Source organism: Rhinolophus ferrumequinum, chromosome 17 (assembly GCF_004115265.2).
Source record: "Rhinolophus ferrumequinum isolate MPI-CBG mRhiFer1 chromosome 17, mRhiFer1_v1.p, whole genome shotgun sequence".
NCBI lineage: Eukaryota > Metazoa > Chordata > Mammalia > Chiroptera > Rhinolophidae > Rhinolophus > Rhinolophus ferrumequinum.
Window position 1 is genome coordinate 56,780,770 of NC_046300.1, and position 15,644 is coordinate 56,796,413.

Sequence of the window (15,644 nt, forward strand, 5' to 3'; positions counted from 1 at the left end):
GAGCATAAAAAGATTTGATTCCACTATGCATTTAGAATGCTCACTTATATTTCAAACTGAATATTCCGACATTAACAGTAAGGAAGAAGGACATACCTTGCTGGTGTTATTACAGACATTTATCACACAGGTTGACTATGATGGTCATCTATGTATTATTACATGATCACTGAGCACACACACGTGCAGAAAAAGCTATAGACTAGATTTTGTCTGAGTTGTAAGGCTAAAGCCAAACTTGGGTACCTGTACGGAATGATTTAAAATGGTCTTGTCTAACGTTTGTGTGTGGCACAGTGGCAGCATTTTTGTTTCTTTTGTTCACTGCCGTGTCCCCAGCACCTTGCACAGTATTTACAGAAAGTAGCCACTTTCATGAGACAAAGGAAGAAAGGAGGGCTGATGGACTGCATGGAGTAATAGCATCTAGTGTCTCTCTGTCTCTCTCTGTGATCTAATTGTCTCCCTAATTTACAGGTATTTGTGGGATCAGCTACAGCAGGTCCATGGGATGGACTCTGATCACAAATGACCAAAAGTGCACAATGAATTCTTCTAGAGGCTGGCATTTCTAGAGATCAGGCTGCTTTTTTTTTTTTTTTTTAAATTTATTTTTAATTTATTGGGGTGACAATTGTTAGTAGAATTACATAGATTTCAGGTGTGCAATTCTGTATCACATCATCCATAAATCACACTGTGTGTTCACCACCCAGAGTCAGCTCCCCTTCCATCACCATACATTTGATCCCCTCACCCTCATCCCCCACCCCCCAACCCCCTTACGCTCTGGTAACCACCAAATTACGTTCCCCAGATTAATTTTCAAACCCCGTGGCCATCCTGTGGTCACCGACTGCCCTCCAATCCCCTCACCCTCCCCCCCACCCCCCAGAGATCAGGCTGGTTTTGAGAGTTGTTTTGTTTGGGGTTTCTCGAACGTAGGAAAGTGAGAAAGAGAAGCACTTCCCTGGTCCCAAGCCTTGATACATTTGGCTCAACAGAAAATCTCCTGGTTCTGTTCTTGAAGTAGAAATAATTTGCATGATTTGAACAGCAGGGAGAAAAACACGGTGACAACACATGAAAGGGCAGAACTGGGCCTTCAGACTCAGACGCTGAGATTCTTGCCGCCAATTCCTCAATCCTAATAGTCCTGATACTGCAACCCGATTGCACTTCTTGATAAGTAATGTAATGGTAGACGAGAGCTCTCTTTTCATTTCTTCTGTGTCTCTAGTAAATTTACACACACAAAACCCCCCGAAAACTAAAACAAAAAAACCCCCAACAACAAAACCCTGCCCTAATTAGATTGCATGACAGCTCTATTTGTTAAAAATGTCAAGATACCCCCAAATTTATATAGATTTAGTTGAACTTGTGATACACTTAGCAACTCCTTGGTGTGTGTTTGCATGTTTTGTTCATTACTTGACAAGTGGCAGTGGCGTGGTGTCAAGAAGAGCTCATACTATGGGTTCACTTTATTTTTTATATTCTTCTGTTCTTTTGGATATTTTGCAGCCATTTTTGTTTTTTCGGATATTGAACACTCATTTGAGTGGAGAAATCTTTACCATAATTATCATAATTATAAGCCCATCACATGGGCCCCCTTTTTAGCTTTTTCCAGAGCCCTTCACCATTAGCTGTTAAGGCTTAGCTCTGAGACAATCAAGTATTATTGACCATCTATTACATGTAAGGCATTGTAAACAAAACAAAACAAAACAAAAAACTAGCTTGATATATAGATTTTTCCGAGCACAAGTAAGAAATCTACATATAAATGAACACATTCCAAGGGAAATGATAAAGGGGCATCTAATTGAAAGGTAAAGTATCTTAAGCTTCTTTAGTTCATACCACCTGACTTTGATGGCCTGTGCTATCTGTTTTCCTTTTTACCCTGGCTCCACTGATGGCAGCAATAATTATAAAGATAAGAATAACAGCTCTTACATTTGTGACAAGTGCTTTGCATATATTGCTAAATTTGCATCCTATAAGTATCCTTCGTTTCATTTTATAGATGAGGTTCAGAAGGATTTAGTAACTTATCCTATTTAACAATGCAAGCGGCACAATTGGGATCCAAACGAGGGACTGTCTTACCCAAAGCTTTTGCCCCAATGCCCATGCTAAACCTTATTTTCCATATAATCACTAAAATTTTTCCAGCTAGATTCCAGCTATAACAGGCTCCCTGGAATAGCTGCTCCCCTCCAAACCCTCTGAACCAGAAGCTATGGGATGGGGCAAGAGCTTTTACATCCTCACCAAGAAACCCAAAGGACTTTGAAGGACTCTAGAATGTAAGCCCGAGAGACCCAGAAGTTCCCAAACACCCTGCTGACTGGCCTCGTGCCGAGACGAGCATCTGTGATCTGTGTTCCCTGGAGGCCCCATACTCATCTGCATCCCTGCAGGGAGGTGAGCTCCGTATCACAGCTCGGGGGGTTGCTATAAAACAAATAAGACATGTGTGAACACGCAGAAAGTATTACTTAGAGCATTCTAACCTCTCTTGAAGAAAGGCTGTGACCCAGACAGAAGCTGAAAGAAGGGGCGTGTGGAGACCCAGACTGCAGGGGGCTGGACGATGAGTGTGTTGGGACTCTGAATGAGGACTCAGGGAGGACACTGTCTTTTTCCGTTCCTTTGGGAATCAGCTCTCTTGTCATCAAATTGATGGCCGCCCATCCTGAGGGTCTGTCTTCCGGCTCTAGGAAGTATTTTGGCATTTGTGCCCTCTCTCCTTTGGCAGGCTTGGCTATTGGCTTCCCAGGTGTTTGGAGTCATAAAGCCTGTGTTTGAGGACTGGTAGGATTTTAGGGCAGGCTTCCTAACTTCTCTGAGCTTTTTTTTCTTTACATGTAATCAGGTATCTATATAATAAGTATCTACTTCTTAATAGTATCATGTAGGATTCAGGGACACTATAGTGGACTTTGGCTATTAATAATATTTCTCGAGCTGCTACAATTTGCTATTCATTGGACTCAGCCCTTAGCATAATCATATCATTTTTCAATACCAACCCCATGGGGCAGGTTATATGATTGTCTCCATTTCAAATCTGAGGAAACTGAAGCTCAATGAGGAGAATCCACTTGCTCCAGGTCACCCAGCTGGTGAGTGGTGGAGCTGGGATTTGAACCCAGGTCTGTTGGACTCAGACATATGGTAGCAGCTAGCTCATTTCAATAAATGGTCAGGGCTATTGTTGTTGATCAGGGTTTCCAGAAGAAGGATGATGATCACTATCGTTAGTGGCTCTCCTGGCATTCTGTAAGCACCATGAGGGCAGGGGCCACCGTGGGCTCAGCTTTGCAGACTCACCTACCATATTTTGTTGTGTATAACGTACACTTTTTTGCCCAAATGTGTGAGGGAAAAATAAGAATGCGCAGTATACATGGGTAGTACTAATTCCATATCTATAGAAATGTTTTTAATTCTTTCATTTATGCTTATGGATTAAAAGTGTAACTCTAGAAATCAGTAGCGATATCCATATGCAAAATAAGACCCTGGAATACAATCAGCGGTTTTATTAAACTTACAATGAACTTGCAACGACATAGACTTCTTGGCCTTCTATGATGCGTAAATATCGTAAATTTGTTACCGGTACGTAAAATTTCTTGTACCTTGTGTCTGTTCCTTTGTTTTGTAATTATTTGTTACATAAAATTTCTTGTATCATAATATGTTAAAAAATAAATGCTAAAATTCCTTTATAATACAAAAAACAAGTACCTAAATGTAAACAAATAAAAATTTGAATTAAAAGATTAAAACGAAAGATTTTTTCCCCTGGAAGTTTGGACCAAAAACGTGAGTGCACATTATACACGGCAAAATACGGTATGTAGCATTTAATAATGCTGGTACATATGGGTCGAATTAGGCCTGGGCAGCTGAGTGTCTGGCATTGAACTAACCATGCGATAGCACATTCGTCACCATTTAAATGGAGGCAGTGATTTAACTCACACACAAAAACTGGATTTATGGAAAGGAAATGAGCCCAAGTAGATAGTTTTGCTGAATAGTTAATGCTAATTAATACCCCTTCTTTTAGTGGCATGATTTTTTTTTTTTCCAGAAAGGTAGGGTAACGCTTTAAGTTTGACTCCTGGCTGAGCTATTTATTATCTGTGCAACTCTGACTAAGTCATTTAACTTCTCTGAATCTCAGTATTTCCATCAGTAAAATGGAAATAACAACAGTACCTATTTTACAGGTTTCAGTAAGGCATCAAAAAAATCACTGACTATGAAGCACTTAGTACAGCACCTGGCCCAAAGCGTGGAATCAATATTAGTGATTACTGTTTTAGGCCCAGGTCACTTTTCCCCCCATCTCTTTCTTCTACCAATAAATAAGAATGAAGCGATGACAAAAATAGCTAACAGAATTACTATGTGACAGGCATTGTTTCATGTATTTCATATATGTTAATTCATTTAATTTCCACAAGAATGTGGAAAATGAGATGCAAAGAGTTAGGTAACCTGCCCAAGGTCACATAGCTGAGACATGGCTTCAGATTCTATGCTCTTGTTCATATCACCATGCTGCTTTTATGCATCAGTGAATCTAAACCAAACCTCTCTTGTTTTCTTATTAGTGAGAATATAGAGTTTCTGGGCTGTATCCCATTATTACAGGTAAGTACCTATGTGACACTCCTGCCTAGATTCTCCCTGATCACTAAATGACAAGTATAATGGTTTTTCACACTTGGGGAGAAATGTATTGAATTGGATTTCCACTGAACAGTGATTTGCAATCAGTCATGTTCTCAGATGACATCAGCTTTCTAGATATACTTAGCAAGTAAGTTCAGGCCAGGTATTCTAGGAGCTGAACTAGAAAGGAAATGGACCTCACTTAGTCCTGAAAGGGATATTAAAAACATGTCTTTGCCTCATGCCTACCCAGTCTTGGACTACTCATGAAATCAGACCTTTCATGGATGGCTGACATTTGGGGACATCATCACTGTCTAGCTGCCAAACTGCAGCTACCACTCAATCATCCAGTTCTGGAACTCACTCCTCCAAACACTAGAAATTCCAGCTCAATATTACTTGCAATTCCTGACAACGCTGCCTTAAATTTTGCCATGATGGCTCTACTTGGGGTCAGCTGGATGAAAAACAATTATGGAATTGTTGAGAGAGAAGCGGTCTTGGATGCCACTTATGAGGACAAGGTGAAGCTAGAAAACTTGTGACCCATGTAAGACAGGGGGCATGAAGGACTCGGTGCAGCACTCGGAGCTCCTTCTCCAAAGCTTGTTCTCCAGCACCCCATTTCCTTCCACTGTCTACCTTACTGTTTGTTGTTTTACCAGCTAGCATACTTTCACCTTCCAGCTCACAGGCAAATACGAACTGGTTTTCAACAAAAGTTGAGGCTTTCGGAGCGAGGGAGCTTTCTGGTCTGGGAGGCAGGACAGCCTCGCAGCCTCCCAAACTGTGATCATTATTTAGCTTCCTCCCAATCCACCTATCTTCAGGGAGCCTAGCAAAATTGAATTTCTGGGTCAGTGTTGCCCTTTACCATTTATGGTTTAATTAACTCTGAAAGAAGCTAAGACTTTTTCTCAGAAAGGAAAAACAAGAGAAACGGTATACTCGCTCCCAGTTAGTACGTCAGACATAACCTTGAGCATGGACTTTCGAGAAAAGTAGACAAGAAAGGAGCTGATTCTCAGGAGTCCCCTTTGCCCATGTGGTGGCTTTTCTAGTTCTCGAAAGCTATAGTGGCTCCTGAAGAATTTGTCACTCTGTGCCCAGGCAGTTGGATATTTCCCGCCAGCGTTTTTCCATGGCTCTGCAATGTCAAGTGTCACGTCTGCATTATTCCCCACTTTCACACTATGGCTGGGCAAATAGTATGTGCTCCATATTTGTTGACCAATATGCCGGTCGTTCCAAGTTTCCTCTGGTCCTTAAAGATGCTTCAGGTTTCCAGGTGGAAATCCAATCATACCTTCCCTGGCTTAAAATCGTCCAGTGGCTTCTCCATGGTCTTGGGGTAAAGTTCAAACCCTATATGTGGCCTATAAGGTCCTGAGTTGTCTGATCCTGCTTTGCTCTTTAGATTCTTCCTGTAGCACACTCCCCCTTACTTAATAATCTCTAGTCACATTGCTCTCCTCTCTGGTCCAGGAACACATCAAGCTCCTTCCTACCTCAAAGCCTTTACACCTACTGTTCCCCGTGCCTGAAATGCTTTTCCTAGCTCTTCTAATGGCTGGTTCCTTCTCATCGTCCAGGTATCAACTCACACATTACCCACCCTGAGCAGGCTGGCTTGGCCACTACAGTACCCTACATCTTCATTACTTTTTACTGCAGCAGCCTTTCATTTCTCTCAGAATGAAAATACAATTTGCTATTTTCTTATATATTTATTTGTTCATTTGTTTATTGCCTATGTCTTTTTTATTTATTTATTTATTTATTTATTTATTTATTTACTTTTTAATTTATTGGGGTGACAATTGTTAGTAAAATTACATAGATTTCAGGTGTACAATTCTGTATTACATCATCTATAAATTACATTGTGTGTTCACCACCCAGAGTCAGTTCTCCTTCCATCACCATATATTTGATCCCCCTTACCCTCATCTCCCACCCCCCACCCCCCTTACTCTCTGGTAACCACTAAATTACGTTCCCCAGATTAATTTTCAAAACCCCACGGCCATCTTGTGGTTATTGCCTATGTCTTTATTAGAGTGTATGCTCCCTGAGGCCAAGGCTTGATCTATGTGACGCATGTCTATAGCCCCAGCACTAGTCGGACACAAATAGAGTATTCCATGTATACTTACTGAGGGAAGCAAATGTCTACCCTTCATATCATTCATTTACATCTCAATTTAAAAAGAAAAAAAAAGAAAAAAAGCAAAACATAATGGCCCCTCAGGAAGGATATTCTATTTCTATTTAAACCATTGCAAGGCCCAGTACACAGAAAACCTTTTCAGTTATATTGAGAAAGGAATTACCATTAAGAAGATGATACATGAGGTATGGAAACAGAGGGCACAACTTCCTTTTACTGACTTTGTAACTGACTTAGTGTGGGGGCGATTTAATGCAACTGCATTTCTATGAGTAATTTGGGTATAATAAGCCTGACACATTCTGAGTGCATCATTAGGGCAAATAATATACTTCACAGAACAAAAATGTTATAGAAAGCCATTGAGTTTGGCTTGTTTTCTTTTTCTTTTTCTTTTTTTTTTTTTTAATATGGTCTCATCAGATAAGGTGTCATTGAAAAATACTGGGCTATCGCAAGATTTACCAGTTAAGGTATTTTATTTTCTTATTCCCCTGGAAAGTGGCAGGAAACAGTTTGATTGTTTTTTTAAATTCCTGACAATAATGAAATCAATATGTCATGAAGCCCATGGCTTGTCAGGGAATAATGAACTTGTTACATAATCAAATGCCAAATGGCATCCTTGGTTTTAATTCAGAAGAACATAATTTCAAATAAGTCAGCACAATATTGGGCTGCTAACTCAAATTGCCTTTCTTTTCAGCAAAATTACTTACATTTCTCTAGTCTTCAACCCTCAGGGCATGCTTTCTTTAGGGGGTAACTTACACTGTACTAATGTACGGAGAGAGACAATCATTTTGGAGTATATCTTCTCAAGAAATACGTCAAGGTTCCTTACATCAAATTTCCCAAAGTAATTTGCATACCATCTTCCCAATTTTGCCATTTCCGCATACCAACACAAGATACTTTGAGGATTATTTTTTATCATATCTGAGTACCACCTGTGCTAATCTTTACTTAATATATTTTATTTAAATGAATTCACTTTTTAAATGTTAATATATTTCTTTAAAAAGGAGAACATGTCACTGCTGCAAAAGACTAAGCAGCAGCACCAGCCGTGAATGGAAAATAACACAAACTACAATCTGCTATTATCCTTTATACTTATTTGTTCGTTTGTTTATTGCCTATATCCTTTATTAGAATGTATGCTTCACGCGGCCAATGTTGTTCGCGTCTGTAGCCCCAGCACTAGCTGGACACAAGTAGAACATTCCAGGCACGCTTGCTGCTGAGGGAATGCAAGTGCCTCCCCTTCCCATCATTTCTTACGTGTCAATTCCAAAGGAGCCTTTCAGGAAAGACATTCTGTTTCCATTTAAAGTATTTCAAGGACCAGCACACAGAGAACACTTTTGGTTAAATGCAATCTAAACAATGCCAGTAAATTCTAACAGGTCTTTCCTGCAGAAGGCTCTGAGCCCAAAGCCTGTGGAGTGATAAAGATTGACTATAGACAAATCAAAACACTGCCCTTGACTTGATCAGCAGAACCCAAAAAATAAAAGGAAAAGTAGCACCTTCCTTGTCACATGACTTGGTGCCACTCAATGCCATGTCTTGGTAACAGCTGACATAATCTCTGTTATCATCAGAGTATTAGTGACACCCTTTGTAAAACACTGTCTCATGGCAAGAAAAGACCCGGGCTCTATTTCAAAGGAGCTGGGCACATATATTAGGGTTCTTGAATCCACAAATATTTCCCTTCTCTGTTCCCATGCCTACTTGAGGTTGGTCACCTAAAAACATGATTTCAGTTTACTTCAGCCTCGGCACCCCCACTGCTTGCATATAGGAGGCAGAAACAATATATTGCGAATGGAGGCAATATTTGAAAACATAAGTATAAATCTTGAAAATTTATGATCCTATATTCTCCTGGCTTTCCACATTCAAAATTCCAAAGAGGAGGACAATAGAATTGACAGGAGATATATACACTGCTTGAAAATAACCCACATGTAGCAAAGATGTTGATAAAATAAAGAATGCGTGGGGCCTACACACACATATACACACAATTTTTTCCAAGCAAAATGTATAGTTAACTCATGAACACAGCATTCTTATATGCAACGGACCCAGAACGACCATGCCAGGCTGGGCCCTGGTTCTAAGGAAAGAGATGACACTGATAAAGGAGGTGACGGAAAGTGTGGAACTTCTTTTACTAAGTATGAACGATACAGACTAGCATTTCTAATGGATGCTAATAGGTGTTAGCTAAAATTAGTTTGGGGAACTCATGGGGAAACAAATTCATTTACTGTTGGTAATCTTCAAAGCCTTTAAAATGCCCATGTGCACTTTGAGGAACTCACAAAGAGATGGAGACTGAGTGTTTCGTATTTCCCAACCTTCCCTGACCAAGGCATCACTCTCCCTGCCCTTGTTTTTCTTAGAGTATTCTACACATTAAAGTTCTAAAAACAGTCTTGGACAAACTGAGTTGTGTAACATACTCCTGGATTTGTGACTGTACTTGAAAGAAAAAGGCCAAATTCCTTATAGAAACGTGGTAAGATAAGGTGTTAGTGTTCCCGTTATTGGGTAAAATACTTGGGAGCAGCAACAATAGAATTTATGAGTAATAAATGGAACAGGCTTGAATGGAATTTTAGTTTTGGAACGTATAAATAAAGCGTGGGTGTCAGCTGGCTGTGAGAACAGCCAATGACAAGATTCAGAAAGTGAATAGGGTAGGAAAAAGGCTAAATTTGTCAGATGAACAAAGTAGAGTTATTAGGACAGATGAAAGATAACCCTCAAAAGGATACATTTTGGGATAATCAAAATTAAGTGTCAGAGAAGACAGTTGGAGATTACTCATGGAATAAACTGTAAGTAGAAGAGGGAAGGAAAGGAGAAGAAACAGAAGCCTCAAAGAAAAGAAATGATGGAGGGAGGAAGGAAATGGACCTGCACGAACAAGCTCATGTATCCTGCCAGATAAAACTGGTGGCAGAGGAAAACTACCAGCACTGAACTATAACAAAGAAAAAGATAAAGAAGAGAATCAGGAAAAGAATTGTGGATTTAAAAGGAAGATGAGTAGAGGTTATAGGGAGAATTTATATACAAAGGATAAAGGAAGAGACAGAAAGAAACAAGAGCATTGGTAGATTTCAAACTCTGGGTATATCTTTTTGGGATACTATAGAAATAGAAATACAGAGGGTGCCAAAAAAATGTATACACATTTTAAGAAAGGAAAAAACTATTAAAATTGCAACACTCCATATATACTAACAACAAAAGATGAATACAGGTACAGTTTTTTGGCACCCCCAGTATGGGGAACTCATACCACTTACACTCCCATTTCAGACATTATAAGTTAATCATGACACTATTCTCCTCTGAATACGGATTTGACTTCAGAACCCTTCTCAACACAACACTCTAGGTAGGCACTGCCAACTGATCTGACTTGATGTTCGTCATGAAACTTGCATTCCTAGTGTATTGAAAAAACAACGAGCCAGCCAACCAACCAACCAATGAACCAGCCTTCTCTGGGGTCTTGGTAATATCCACTCACTGAATGAAGAGGAATAAAAACATTATACTCTGGCTAGAAAAGCAAAATGTTTCAGCATGAAACGTTTATTCATATGGATATAATAATGCACATATATGGATACGAATAAATCTGTGTGTGCAATACGAGTATTTCAAGTAGGTAGACCCAAGTAGTCCATATTTGTAATCTGAAACACTTTCAAACATTCACAAGCACATGAAATTCAGCTCATCATTTACCCTGGCAACTGAAACCTTTAAACCCAATAAAATGGTATAAATTACATTCTGAGTTAAACTAACACATATAAAACAACAGCCTGTTAGAATAATCAGAGCTTTTTCCTTTCTTATCTACCTTGTAACGCCATATTGGGCTCAACATCGTAAAAGGTTGGCAGGAACACCAAATAGGTTTTTCCTCCCCCATACATGGCACATTTTTTTTAAAGCACATAGAAGCGATGCAGCAGAATAGAATAGCATTGATAATGATCAGGCCATGGTGACAGCTGGAGAAAAATGTGGGATTTTATCCATGATAGTAAAAAAGGAACTGCATTTTTATTTTCAGTTTGAAACTAAGTTTAAAAAAAGGGAGGAAGGCTGGTGTGTGACAAGTTGCACTGGTTTCCATTTTCTCCTGCAGACATTCATTAATTTCACCCAGCTTCTGAGCATCTGAAACCTTGCCAAGTCATGCCAAGAACCACTCGAAGGCATACAATGCCCGCACATTTTCTCTAGTCTGGGAAACATTCAGTGCTTTCTTTGAACTATTCTGTTTGAACATCCTGGTAAGTTATTCATGTTCTGCTAAATAGCTTATAATGCTGTGGGGGAGGAGAGGCAGTGAGCTGCTGTCAGGAGTGACCCTTTTTATGAGTTTCTTATGAATCAACAACAATAAAAAAAGATTCTCATTAGTCTAAGCTTCATTGAGATAGGCGAGAAAGAATGAGAGGCAGTGGTTAGGGAGAGAAGAGAGCAGTGATCTCTCAGGAATCCTTGAGGCCCAAGAGTCTATCGACCCAAATGAATTAGTCATCATCACTCCTGTGAACCATTGCAATAGAATCCTAACTGCTCTTCTGCATCAAACTCTGGCCGCCTGCACTGCAGCCAGCGTGCTCTTTTGAAAACACATATCTAATCATGGATCCCCATGCTTTCTTCTCCATGGCTTAAAAGGCCCTTTGTAGTGTGGCCCCTTCCTGCCTCATTGGCAGCTTAGGGCATAACTTGGTTTCTGATCTCTAGCCCCGCTGACCTTCTTTCCATTCCACCTTGCCACAGGGCCTTTGCACAATCTGACTCTGCCTGGAATGCTCTTTCCACTCCCACTGTCCTTGCTCAACTTTTATAACACTAGTCCAAATGCCTTTTAACTCCTACAGAAATCCTGCTGTGACTCTGCTGCCACAAACTGGTTCAGGTCCCCCTGCTATCTCCTCTCAAAGTGCACTTTCATTCTCAGCATTTATGACTATTGTCACGACTAATAATATATTTATATGACATATATATATATATATATATACACATATGTTTATATGAATTATATAATTATATAACTATATAATTATATGACTAATTATATATTTGTGTGGCTATTTTTCTGATGCCCACTCCCACCAGTAAGCTGTGTAGGTCTATAACTGACTGTTTTCCTTTCTACTGTGCAACAATAGCTTGTACACACAGTGAGCATTTGACAAACATGTACTGACCTACTGAATAATGTATTATGTCTAATGTAGCAGACTGCTTGCTGATTTATTTATAACTGTGGCACATAAAGAAAGATTTGGAAAAAAATATTGCTTATACCATAAACCAAATATTATTTAGAAAATATAATAAAACCAATTTATATCAGACTCTCCTGCACACCACACCATCAGATGGAAGCTGTGACTCTAAGGTGAATACATAAAACCTCTTGTTTCTTTAACTTCCTTCTGTTCTTGGCTTTAAAGGAATCAGAATCCTTGTTATGATTGCCAAAGAAAAGCATAATCGAGTCATCTTGTTTGAAAAATAAACCAAGTATACGTCTTCTTGAACCTTCTGGGGAAGGCAGACTTTTAACTCGGAGTTGGCCAAAATGGAGCCAACGAGAGCAAACCTGCAGAAGATGAACTGTGGAGAAATGTAACTTACGTTGGTTTCGAAGCCTCGGCCTGGTCTGTCTGTAGTTTCTCTCCTCCTTCCACCTCCATTGTACAGTATACGATGCGATTTGGAGCCAAGGATTTGAGGCCTTGGACTTCCATGATCACGACCTGGAAACCGAATCACACACAGTGGAGGTTATTGCCAAAACCCACGGGCAGAATCATCCAGAGGAAAATACTTACATGAGAAGTTACAGAAGAAACCAACAGGTACCTGATGGCTTCTATTGGGTTTCTACCAGCCATGTTGGGACCAGTCTAGCATGAAGATGTCATTTTTTATAGTGTAGCTTATTGCCTCCCAGATGGAAAACAGGTTCCCTAACTCACGGGGGCCAGACAAGTAATATGAAATGAGTTACTCTTGTCTGTGTTAGACATATAGGATCAGTTTTCATTTCCAAAAAGAATTTGGCTCTCTCTTATTTCTTTAAAAATAGTCTGGATTTTAATTCAGCACTTGGCAAAAACATAGGCTCCTGAATTTAGTTTTCCCTTTATAATAAGATAAGTGATGATGCAAGTGCAAAGATGACGGGCAAGTAGCGTTCAGCATTAGAGTCGGAGATGCAGTAGGGAGTAGTGAAGACTGCGGCAAACTTGAGAGCACAGGCTCCAATGAAATGGAGCAGTGGCTACTTAGTTACAGCCCATTGTTGCCTTGTCTTTCCCAGTTCATAGTTGGCAGATACTCTAATTTTTCCTACCAGAACATGGAAATCTGAATCAGAACCAAAGTCAGAAATCTGATTTTGAAATTTTGTCAATAGTCCAAAAAGGGAGACATAAAATACTGAAACTCTGTGCAGGCCCACATTATTGGGTCAAAACACAAACATGTCTGCATCTGCATATTCTGTGTTAGACCAAAGGAAAATGCTGGTGTCTTGATGGACCAAGACTGTACTTCCCACCACTACCCTCAAACTCCATTTCATCACCTGCTTTTCTCATATTCAGTGGTATGCCCTGTCATTTATTGGGGGTGGTGGTGGAAATGAGTGGAGGGCAGAGATACTGATTTAAAAATCTGAAGCAAATGACATATATCAGAGATCTAGAATGAGATCTATAATGTATTTTTTTTTTAAATCATGCAATGGTACCCCATGCTAGGGAATGACATTACACAAGGAGAAGGGCGTGGGTGGGCAAAAAAGTACACTTCTTTAATGGGCTGGATTCAAGAAAGTACAAAAGAGCTGCGCTGAACCAGGATTCGTAAGTCACAGTTTTGCTGCTTAATAGCCAGTGGTTCTCAAACAGTGTGACTCGGAATCACCTGGAAGGCTTGCTGGGCTCCCCCCCTAGTTTTTGATAAGTAGGTCTGGGGTGGGGTCCTAGAGTTTGAATTTTTAACAATTTCCCTGGAGATGCTGACGTGATGCTGATGATCCAGGAGCCATACTTTGAGAACCATTATACTTCTCATGTGACGTTGAACAAATGGCTTGGCCTTGGGATCACTTTACTTTCCTTTCAAACCTCCTGAGCCTCAGTTTCCTCATCTGTAAAGTGGATAATGATATATGTGTCCTATTTCTCACTGTGTGTCCTACTTCTAACTGTGTGTGTGACATTTGATCAACACATGTTGTGTGAGAATCAAATGTCTCACACACACACACACACACACACACACACACACACACAGAGGGCACCAAAAAAATGTACATGTTTTAAGAAAGGAAAAAACTGTATTAAAATTATACTGATGGGAACCACTTTGAGCACCTCTTGTAATTGCCGAAGTCAAATGTGACTTGCATTCATCTTTTATTATTGATATATATTATTACAATTTTAATACAGTTTTTTCCTTTCTTAAAATGTGTATGCATTTTTCTGGTACCCTCTGTGTGTGTGTGTGTGTGTGTGTGTGTGTGTATGTGTGTGTGTGTGTGTGTAAATGAAAAATTTGAAACTGGAAGGAACGATAGAAATGAAAAACAATGGGAAGAACAGAGGAAAGAACACACTTTTTGGACTTTAAAAGATCTGAGTTCAAATCCCGAATCTGTATCTTCACTACCTGTGTAGTCATTTGCAAGTTCCTTAACCTCTCTGAGGCTTCTTTTCACATAGGCAAATGCCTCCAAAAAGTGCTGTGGGGATTCCCTAGTTAATGATGGCAGAGCACCTGGGCCACAGCAGCATTCTGTGAATACCTATTGTTTTTCATCAGAGCACCTCCCCCTGCCCACAGCCATGCCCAGCTGGCAGCCTGGACCTTAGTTCTCTGGCTGCAGTTCACTGCTCTCATGTGTCCCTTCCAGCCATGCAATTCTATAATTACACAGACTATGTCTCCTACCGATCTGAAAATTCAAAACCACTGCGCTGATGAGATGACAGTCTCTCTCCCTCTTCTTGCTTCCTCCCCTTTCCACGTCCTCCAAAACACGTTCACAAGTAAATGTACAATGTTTTTTGCTGGCAGTTTTGGTATAATGTGCAATTTAGTGTTCTAATTAAAAAGTATCTGGGAACCCTGGGGTATTTCATTCTGTACTTGTACTTACAAGTTAAAGCCCGTTTGAATCGTGTACATATGCGTATGGTTGGGGTCTGGCCCACACCTAAATTTCAGACAATCAGCTGTATAATATTGAGTACTGATGCAGAATTAGAAAATTACAGATTTAAAAGCTTCATGAAAATCAATAAACAAGCCACTTCTCCCCCCCGCTTCTGTAGAAAGAAAAGAGGCAGTAGGGAATAAATTGCCACCTCTAATTGGCAATAATCAAATTCAAAAACACCTAAGAAAAAGCATTCAGTGCCTCAGGTGGCAGGATTGAAAAAGAAAGAAAGTTTCTGTGAAATTACACTGATGATTTTTTTCACGTACCAAGCGCTCTATATTTAATTGAACACTGCCGCTTTTGACTGCAAAATACGTGTTGAAAATACTGTAATATGGCTATCTCAACCGAAACTGAGCGAGCACAAATCACCTGCAGTTCATTCACAGCAAGCCTGAATGATGTTCTAGAAAATGAAGTCCACCTTTAGAAATTCTAATCACATCTACAGAAATTTGATCTATTCTGTTG

General features: G+C 39.9%; 1 protein-coding gene across 1 annotated transcript in view; it reads right to left on the reverse strand.

Annotated features, from left to right (window-relative positions):
• Positions 1-15,644, reverse strand: part of CADPS (calcium dependent secretion activator) — a 461,279-nt gene that overhangs the window by 223,150 nt on the left and 222,485 nt on the right. Inside the window, 1 exon segment of the mRNA XM_033131706.1 lies at positions 12,575-12,696. Coding sequence (XP_032987597.1) covers positions 12,575-12,696 — 122 coding nt within the window.